General features: G+C 42.2%; 1 protein-coding gene across 1 annotated transcript in view; it reads left to right on the top strand.

The window, feature by feature from the left end:
- Window positions 1-449: 449 nt before the first annotated feature.
- The window catches only part of MACO1 (macoilin 1), a 58,926-nt gene continuing 48,979 nt past the window's right edge, over window positions 450-10,396 (top strand). The window contains exon 1 of the mRNA XM_072827753.1: window positions 450-615. Coding sequence (XP_072683854.1) covers window positions 536-615 — 80 coding nt within the window. The 5' untranslated portion in view covers window positions 450-535. The remainder of the gene's footprint in view (window positions 616-10,396) is intronic.

Genomic DNA, 10,396 nt, shown 5'->3' with positions numbered 1-10,396 from the left:
ACGCAACCCAACAGTCATGAAGCGCACCTTCGCAATAAGGCATAATATAGGATGTTATATTTATAGGGCCTATTTATAAGCCTCTATTTAAATCTTTTCTGATAGGCCCAGGCGCGCGCACAGGCACCACACTGATTGGCGCATTCTTCTGCCCTTCAAAGAGGCGGGTTCTAGAATCCGTTTTGCCTCAGCGGGCCCTTGGATTGGCCAGCGGCGGCGTAGCGGCGCCTTCGATTGGTCCCGAGGGCCATCCGTCGGAGCCGAGGAGGCGGGGCAGGCGGCTGGCTGGTGCTGGGGCGGGCGGGCCCCGGAATTGTCATTTCTTTGTTTCCGAAGGCGGAGGAGGCTCTGAGCCCCCCCTCCCCGTCCCACCCCCTCCCCCCGGGTGCTGGCTCCATGTCTGTGTGACCGGCCCCAGGGGTAGAGTCCAGGCCCGACGCGGGGCGGGCCGGCGGCGGCGGCGGCGGCGGCGGCGGCGGCTGAGGTGAGAGACGGCGGCGGAGGCGGCGCGGGCACCCGGCCCCCCAGCGGGAGGATGAAGCGGCGGAACGCCGACTGCAGCAAGCTCCGCCGCCCCCTAAAGCGGAATCGGATCACCGAGGGCATCTACGGCAGGTGAGCGGCGGCGCCCCCGCCTCCGCCCGCGCGGGCCCCGCGGCCCCCGGCCGGCTCCGGAGGGGCCCGGCCCCGTTATGTAACCCCGACTAGGCCGCACGCCGCGCCCGGGGCTCTCCCGCGGAGCGCGGCCCGGGGGGCTCCGGCCGGCCCGCAGGGGTGCGCCCGGGGGCGCGGGGCGTGGCGAGGGCCGCCGGCCGGGCGGGGAGGGCGCGGCGGGCGCTGGCCGAGGAAGCCGCCGCGCCGCCGTTGGGAGCTCCCGGCCCCGCCGGGGGGAGGGGCGGAGGGCCCCCTCCCCGCCCCTCCCGCGCCCCCCGCCCGCGCAGCCCGGCCCCGAGGGCCGCTCCCGGGGCCGCCGGGCCTCCGCTGCCCCCCACCCCCCGCGCCCCGTGCGGCCCCGGCCTGGGAGTCGCCGGCCTGAGTCGGGAGACGCGTGGACCGTATGCGCTAGGGGGAAAGGCGGACAAAAGTTGGGAGCAGGCGGTGGCCCCACGGCCCCCGGCAGCTGGGCAGGTGGCCACGTTGCCCCTTCTTTCGCCCTCTACTTCTCTTGCGGGATCTCACACTTGGCACCGAGGGCTGAAGCCGATACCCCCTAATCATGCCCTGTGGCCTCGCTCCAGACGCAGAAGGAGCTGATGATCATTTTCTCGGCGAACATTATTTTGACCATTCTAAGCAGATAGTTTTCTTGTGTTAAAAGGGCTTTTCTTTCCCCCCCAAGCTCGCAATTTTCTTTTTCTTCCGAAAAAAAAAAAAAAAAAAAAAAGAGCAGCGTCCCTTTAAATAGAAACTGGATTCACTGGCTGTGAGAGGGAGAAGGACAACAGGTTCATGGGGCAACTTAGTGACAATCGCAGCTTCCAAAGCAGAACGTGTGTGCGACCTGTTATTTTCTGGTTCGTCTCAGAATGTTCATTCTACATGGTACTTGCGTTGGTAAATGATTTCGGTGGAGAGACAGTTGACAGAGGAGAATTCTCAGCATGTGCATTTTGGCTTAATTGAGTCTTCGTGGTATTTTACAATTTAGCCCTTGTAGCTGTGGGACTTAGAGAAATATGTGAAGTAGCTGATGACACCCAAGCTGTCACGAAGCCAGTGACCAAGTCTCAGCATAGCTGTACACCTTGCACATGCTGTTGTTTACATATATGAAGATTGCTTTTCACAAGCAGCTGAGTGATGTAGACCTCAGGGGTTTTCTTTATTTCAAGTTTAAAAGCATGAAGCAGTCAGTCAAAGTATAAAGGTCTTGTGTATTTATCCTTATATATAGGTATATCCTTATGTAATGAGACATAGATCATAGGAACAATTCATTCATTCAACAAATGTATATACTATGTGCCAGCCCGTCTTCTAGCTGTAAGGGCCAGGCCCAAATCTATGCTGAATCAGTCAAATCTGACCCTTTAAACTAAAACTGAAAAAGCAAAAACCATTTTCTTACAGATTTAATGGGTCCAGGGAAATGTCTCTGTAAGTTAAAGACACTATGATCCTTTAGGAAGGATTTTTGAAAATTGCCCATTGAAAAAGATTTGAACAACTTAATAGTGACACAAGAATAGAAAAAGCGTATTAAACAGAATTATAGATCAAGGGCTTTGAATGGCTGCTGTTCACAATAACATATGATGTTATACTTTTATAGAAAGAAGATTGGGGATCCCATATTGTTTACATGTGTTGTATTTTGACATCTCTTTGTATTTGAACAAATGATGCTGAATTTAGTACCTGCCAAGTAGTAACCACTCAGTCAATGTGAGCAATGTGGAGTGAATTCATTGTCTAATGATGATTTATTATTTTAGTGATGATTTTCTGGAATTTGAATTTTCTTTTTTTTTTTTAATTTTTATTTATTTATGATAGTCACACAGAGAGAGAGAGAGAGGCAGAGACATAGGCAGAGGGAGAAGCAGGCTCCCTGCACCGGGAGCCTGATGTGGGATTCGATCCCGGGTCTCCAGGATCGCGCCCTGGGCCAAAGGCAGGCGCTAAACCGCTGTGCCACCCAGGGATCCCGAATTTGAATTTTCTTACCCTAAAGTAAATACGCTATGCAAGTTATTCAGAGTTTCGCTGTAAAATTTTAAAACCCAGCAGCTCTCAAATCTGTTTACCCTTCTCTGTTTGGCATTCTTTAAGTTAGATGTTAATCAAAGACCTAGATATATTTCTACCTGTCTTTCCTTTTGGAGTATCATATATCAAATCAATGTTTTAATTTATTAACCTGTTTCTTAGTTTATAATATGGAGTGTTGGACTAAAGAACAGGATCCGAGTTTTGGTTTTTTCCAGTTCTGTTTTAAAAAAAGAATTAGAAAATTGTCCTTTATTTCTAAAGCAAACAGAATGAGTGGGCCAGTTATAAGTATGGTGTTTGACGATTTCTGAGTATCAAATTTCTGTGATCATCAAACTTAACTCTGTATTAAATTGTTTTTCATACCATTTATTACCCATTCTGTTTCTCAACATCTGGCCAATTTTGGTCTCATTAAACAGAGAGCTTTGTTTTTTTCCTGAGGCTCTCTTGACAGGTTTGATGACCACTATCTACTGTTTCACAGCATAACCTTTCATGGACATTATTTTCATGTTCTCAGTCTGCACAACTTTTTGAGCCTGGGCATAGCAAGGAGGCAGCTGTGATGAAGAGAGCACTGGACTGGGGGGTTCAGAATCCCAGCTCTGCCACTTTGAGCCCCATTCTCTCATCTGTCAGATGAGTCCTGAGGACTAAAGGAGCTCATATTCAGTTTGTGAATCTCTATAAATTCTAGCAGGCTCTACAAATATTATTTACCATGTTGTTGTTATCACATAACATGTTTAGTTTATTCTTTAAGGAGGCAAGAGAGACTATAAGATTTGTTACGTCTGTAAACAGAAGTTGTGTAGTCAAAACAAAGGGTCAGTTGCTGCTTGGTCTTTCTGAAAAAAAATCCTGTTGCTGAGATGCTTTTAATTATGGGCTCCAATCCAGCTACTGTGACTGAGGTGATTGTCAAATGATATGATTATTGTCAGAGGCAAGGTAGAAGGAAGTTGGACATATCAGTATTATCTACATTTATGTATATGCTCACTGTTTGAAAATTGAAGTGTACAGAAATGTTATGTTAATCAATAACACTGATTACTATTGTCAAATTAATAATCAAGAATAAGAGAAAAGAAACAGGAATGGTGAGTTTCTTTTATGTTATTAAGGACTAAAATTCAACGTCATTAAAGAACAGTCTGGGCCAGCACAGAGCCACAGTAGGAATTCAGTGCCCAATAAATGTTGAGTGTGTGAGTTAATAAATAAATGAATATAAACAATTCATCCTACTCAGTGAAGAACCTGCATTGTTCAGGGAATTGTGGAAGACACAGGATAAGACATGGTTTCTTGTCTTCAAGGAGATTACAGTCTAGTAGATCATTATGATGCCTTCTTAAATTTGTACAGTGCTTTTGAGGTCCCAAAGAACTTTGTGTTCTGTTCAAGGAAAAATATTTTTTGTTGAATTACATTTTAGCTTGCTATTCTAGTTGTTCACCTGATGCATTTTATTTTGCCCTGTGCTATTTTATGATGAAGTAGATGGTCGCCACTAAGTGGGGGAATATTATTCTAACTCAAATGAGATAAATGTGAAAGAACTTCAGAAGTTATAAGGAAAGGTTATTAGTAAGAGAAAGCAAAATAAATGACTTGAACAACTTAACTGTGACATTTCCAAGGTCCTTGGGTTTTATGGCAGTGATTCTCTGTCCATGTCTGCCTTCACACATGCACCAGACACTCCCAACAGTAATGTCTAATTACATGCAGTGCTGCTCCAGGTGAGGTGGGGTTTGAGTGCTCTATAGTTTTTGAAAGCCTTAAGGGGATCCTCTGTGGTTTACCCACCTATCACTTTGCCCTGCTCCCCTCTTCCTCCCCCCTGAGAATTACTGACTTTATAATGGGAAGATGGGAAAATGAGAAGATGAAGTGTGTTAAGTAGAAGACAGGTGCAGAGATGTTTATGTTTAAAGCCTCTGCAGTTAAAATTGTTACTTACCCAAGTTGGCATAATAGGCATTTTAAGTAAGGCACATGCATTAAGCTTCAGGAAACTATTTTATATCTTTGTTACCGGTGGCGCCTCTTCACTTGTGAATTTATGAATACTTCCTGTTGTCGGATGCCGGGTTCTGCGTGTAGCATGCTGTTTGAAGCTTAGGTGGTGCAGTACTGTACTTGACTCTTAGATTTTTACAGCTTCATGCCTTCAGACTAGAGCTGAGGACTCAGGACTTCCCTGGTAGATATAATACCTTGTCCCATCTTTGTTTCAGAAAACCATTTCCTGGCCTTTGACTTTTGAAATGATCAAAGTTTGCATCCTTCTCAGCTTCCTAATTTCCTTTTTCAGACCCTAGTCTAAATAATCGGATCTCCAGAGATTTCACTTTCCTGCTTCTCCTGCCTCTTTAATTAAAGATGTTTCCTAAGCCTAGTTTTAGCCTCCTTTGGGCTATGCTTATTAAAGCCACTAGAGGCTGGCATGACCCTTGGCTGCCTTGGTTGTACATGTGTTCTGCAACCGAAACCCCAGACACCAATGTTGCAACCTCAGAGCTGAAAAGCATTTTGGTAATCTGGGGAAGCTTAACTTCAGCAACACTGGACCTGACACGAAAGTGATAGATTCCGTATTGTTTTAGAGAGGTGCTGGGGAAGGGGTTAAGTTTTGAATAACCTTTCCAGTGAGGTGTTCACCTAATCCTTATATTTGCAGTTACCATGAAATGCCATTTAAACAAATCTGCCACACTGGAGTTCTGTACTTGGTTTTTGCCAGTTGTGTATTACCTTAAAAGAAAGGTACTTTCCTCAACTTTCATTTATGATGATTCTTGTCTGAATACTCTTGGCAGTTTAGTTTCATTTGGTGTTTTGAAAATCCCTTTAAATTTCTGCTACGAGTTGAGGCAGGAGAATGAAGGAATGTGATCTAGTTCAGATTATTTGCTTTAGAGCTTCCTGTTTTATTAGTGATACTCTCCTTTTTTTTTTTTTTTTTTTTTTTTTATTCTCGATGGCCTTTCTTGAACCTCACTAGATTTGGAGATTGATTTTAATGGAAGAATTAATAACTTATTATTTTCATTTTCTTGTTATTTGCCAAATATTCTGAAGCCAATTCCTATTTTGTAAGGACTTGTATTTCCAGAGTCTTTTTCTTTGGCCACTTCTTTCTTTCTTTTTTAAAGACTTCCTTTATATATTTTTAAAAGATTTGATTCATGAGACACACGGAGAGAGAGATGCAGAGACGCAGGTAGAGGGAGAAGCAGGCTCCCTGTGGGGAGCCAGATGCAAGACTTGATCCCAGGACCCCAGCATCACAACCTGAGACAAAGGCAGATGCTCAACCACTGAACCACCCAGGCATCCCAAGATTTTATTTATTTATTCATGAATGATGGAGAGAGAGAGGCAGAGACCTAGGCAGAGGGAGAAGCAGGCTCCCTGCAGGGAGCCTGATGTGGGACTCCATCCTAGGACCCCAGCATCACGCCCTGAGCTGAAGGCAGAAGCTCAACCACTGAGCCACCCAGGTGCCCATCTTTGGCCATTTCCCCCAGATCTTCCCTTTGGGGTTTTATGTGTGTGTGTGTGTGTGTGTGTTTTGTTTTGTTATTTTCTAGGCTACCATCCAGGTGATACTTAAGCGAGTATAACAAAAATATGTATCTTGTGGAATCTTGGGAGTCAGATAGAAATTTTAAACATGGTTAAGGCCTCAAAGTAAAATAACTGTAATTAGGTTACTTTTTTCCTTTCTTCCTACCTGTCATGGGGCTCAAACTCAAAACCCTGAGATCAAGAGTTGCATGCTCTGCCCACTGAGCCAGCCAGGTGCCCCTAGGTTACTTTTCTTGATGAAATTTAGTGTGCTCTTCTTTATATCCTTTCCTACATACTTTAAAGGATGTAGTTTATTTTTTTTATTTTATTTATTATTTATGATAGTCACACAGAGAGAGAGAGAGAGGCAGAGACACAGGCAGAGAGAACCAGGCTCCATGCACTGGGAGCCCGACGTGGGATTTGATCCTGGGTCTCCAGGATCGTGCCCTGGGCCAAAGGCAGGCGCCAAACCGCTGCGCCACCCAGGGATCCCAAGGATGTAGTTTAAAGATACTGATTACTTTTATTCTCTAGGTTTACTAGATTTGGATGTAATTATTTTACTTGGATTGTTTTCAAGAAATAGGTCCAGAAGAAAAAAGTTGCTTGCTCAACAAGCTACCTAACTATAATGGTACAGACCAACAATAGAAACACATATCCTTTGCTAGATGTTTTTTTTTTTTTTCCTCATCATAAATTTCTTCAAGTACCCAAGGAGTGATTATTTCCTCAGTGTCTCTCACCTTTAGGCACACGGATCCTGGTAATGGAAACCTAAAAAAAAGAATAATCAACTGTTAGAATATATTTGACATCTAACTTAACTCATGTCAAATTGGCCTCTGCTCATTAACCTTCCAAAATGCCTATCATTCCCAAGTTTTGAAACCCCCTCATAGCACTAACCTTCATTCCTTTGTTTTCCTCTGCTGCTTTTAAGGACAATGTACTCATGTTGAGTCATGGGATTGTGACATCAGAAATAATTTATCCCTCATCCATCTCTTCTGTTGCCTTTTTTTTTTTTTGCAGAGATTTTGCGTTTAGTAGATTGAAATAGTGCATTTAGTCCACTTTGGGTGTATCTGTAGACATCATTGATGGATTTACACTGTTTGAAATCCATTTCCTTAACTAGCACAGGAAAGGTGGCTAAAAACAGTCTAGCTCTGTTTTTAAATTATATCATTACTTTGTTCATCTTCAAAGCGCTTCAGAAAACCAAGTAAGTTGCTTAGTGCTAACGTCAGTATTTTGCCTATCTTGTAATGAGGGCACTTGAATTATAGAGAGAATGCCATGTTCATGGTCAAACAAAATCTCCTATCTCAAATGAAAGAAATATTAAGGCTGGAGTCTTCTTACTCAGGTATAATAAGCATTATTTTCTTGCCTTGCTCTAGACCTGACAAGCTATACCTCATTGTTTGTGGTATTTATGACTTTTTCAAAAAATGAATTATCTTTTTATTTTTGAAATACGTTTCTCTATTACAATGATCATTCTAGGAGTGTGAATTTTCCTGGAAAGCAGTCTTGAGTTGTCCCATCTTTTCTGCCATAGTTATTTTTGTAAAGGATATTTGACTTTAATTTTTTTCTATAGAGCTTCATAGTGTGTTTACACATTAAGTTTATAAATTTATGAATGAGATACTGAGGGTTTATTCTTTCATAAAATACATCAGATCCTCATTTTTTAAAAAGTTGGTTCTCTTGGAGAATTAAAGAATTATATAACTTGAATGTGTATGTAGGAAAGGATATAAAGAAGGAAAATAGGGATCCCTGGGGTGGCACAGTGGTTTAGCGCCTGCCTTTGGCCCAGGGCGTGATCCTGGAGACCCGGGATCGAATCCCACCGCGGGCTCCCGGTGCATGGAGCCTGCTTCTCCCTCTGCCTATGTCTCTGCCTCTCTCTCTCTCTCTCTCTCTCTGTGACTATCATAAATAAATAAAAATTTAAAAAAAGAAGGAAAATAATATTTATTGACTAATGTGAGATGAGAAAGTCCAGTGTGATGGATAAGCATATGGACTTTAAAGTCATACGAACCTGACTTCAAAGAATGTCCCTGACACTAGTTGTGTGACCTTGAACAAGTCACTTATTTACTTTAGCCCTCATTTTTCTCATCTGTAGAATGAAGATGGTAAATAATACCACCTACTTTATAGGACTGCTGTAAGGGTAATTGAGATAAGTCACATAAAAAAAACTTACCATAATGCCTAACACAGATAATTGCTCGTAAAATTATTTGCTGTTACTACTACTTTTTTTTTTCTTTGTCTTATTTTGTTCCAGTTAGGGTATTAGCTTCAGTTTCATATGTGAAGAAACCAAAGTTGCCCCAGGTTTAGTTACTTGGTAGAGGCCCATATCTTTCTAACCCCAAAGTCTGTCCTCTTTCTGTTGTATTGTGCTACTTCATCATTTCTGAGTGATGTTTATGTGTAACAACTCATATGATACTTTCAGGCTATCTGCTACATATAGGGCAAGTATCTTTATCTTGGTTTTACAGGTGAAACAACAGGTACCAGGAAAATTTTTTCCTTCTCAAAATGACAATCTCAATTAAATTTAAAAAAAAAAAAAAACAGTATAGATATGACAACGGTACAAAATGTGATTGGACCAGGATCTCTTGATTTATCAATCTCTTATTTATCTGTTGCTTTAAAGGATACTAGTGAGGGGTGCCTGGGTGGCTCAGTTGGTTGAACGTATGACGCTTGGTTTTTCGGCTCAGGTCATGATCTCAGTGTCATGAGATCCAGTCTCACGTTAGTCTCACTGCTGAGTGTGGAGTCTGCTTGCAATTCTCTCACTCCCTATTCCTCTGCCCCCCCCCCCCGCTCTTTCTCTAAAATAAATAAATCTTAAAAAAAATAAAGGACATGAGATAATTACTGAAATTTGAATAAGGTGTCTAGATGAGATAATAGTATGTTACTATCAATGTTAATTTCCGGACTTTGATTTAAAAAAAAAAAAACAACATATATAGGGAGAGAATGATAAGAACATGATAAAATGTTTTATCATTTGTGTATTCTGAATGAAAGATACAAGGGAATTCTTTGTGCTATTCATGCATCTTTTCTGTAAGTCCAAAGTTACTTCAATATGAAGAATTTAAAAAGTTAAAGTAACACATACTTGTTATGAAAAAAATGAATACAACAGTGTATTAGCATAATGCAACAGACCTTAATTTAGTAGTCCTGCTTTGGGGTGATCACTGTTATATAATTTTTAAGTATTGTTTTTTTTTCTTTCTTTCTATGTAAGCAAACTGAATTTCTTCCTTAACAAAAATAAGATTCTGTTTTACATGCAAGTTTCTTGGCTTTTCTCCTCACTTAATGTCTTCTCCATTTCTTTCCATAGAAAAGTATTCATTAATATTTCTAGCAGCAGCACAGCTTTCCACGTAGAAATCACTGTGTTCTCTGCGGTCTCCAGACTCCTGTTTCTGTGCTCTTTCACCAGCACCCTGCAGCCTTTCTGCTCCCGGTTCCTCAGGTTTCTTTCCTGTGAGAGGGTAATAACTACCCTGCCTCTTTCACAGTTGTAAGGCTAAAATGAGATAATTAATGTGAAAGTATTTGGAAAAATTACACATATGATGTAAGTGTAAAGTGTGATTAGGTAGATGATTACTCCTGCTGAAGATAGGAAGTGTAATCCTGCGGGTTGTTCTCTTTCTCTTCCTGTGCTTCGGCAACATCCACATCCCAAACCTCACAGAGGCCACACTGTCCAAAGTAGTATGTTTTCTTTTTTTCAGACGAAAGTATTTTTGAAGCAGAATTTCTTAAAACTCTAAATTCTCCAGTTGTGTTAAGTTACAGTACCTGTCCTTGATATCTCTGTAGTCTATATAGTCCTTTGTCAAAACACCATACTACACAATTTTTTTAAAGATTTGTTTATTTTAGAGAGCGAGCATATGCGTGGTGGGGGGGCGGTGGTTGGAAAGGGACAGAGGGAGAGAGAATCCCAAGCAGACTTCACGCTGAGAGTCCTGCTTGGGAATGGGGCTCGATCTCACAACCCCAGGTCATGACCCCAGCCAAAACCAAG

The sequence above is a fragment of the Canis lupus genome, chromosome 5, assembly GCF_048164855.1.
Source record: "Canis lupus baileyi chromosome 5, mCanLup2.hap1, whole genome shotgun sequence".
Lineage (NCBI taxonomy): Eukaryota > Metazoa > Chordata > Mammalia > Carnivora > Canidae > Canis > Canis lupus.
The sequence above is the reverse complement of the archived record's forward strand: the minus strand, read 5'-3'. Positions and strand labels throughout refer to the sequence as shown.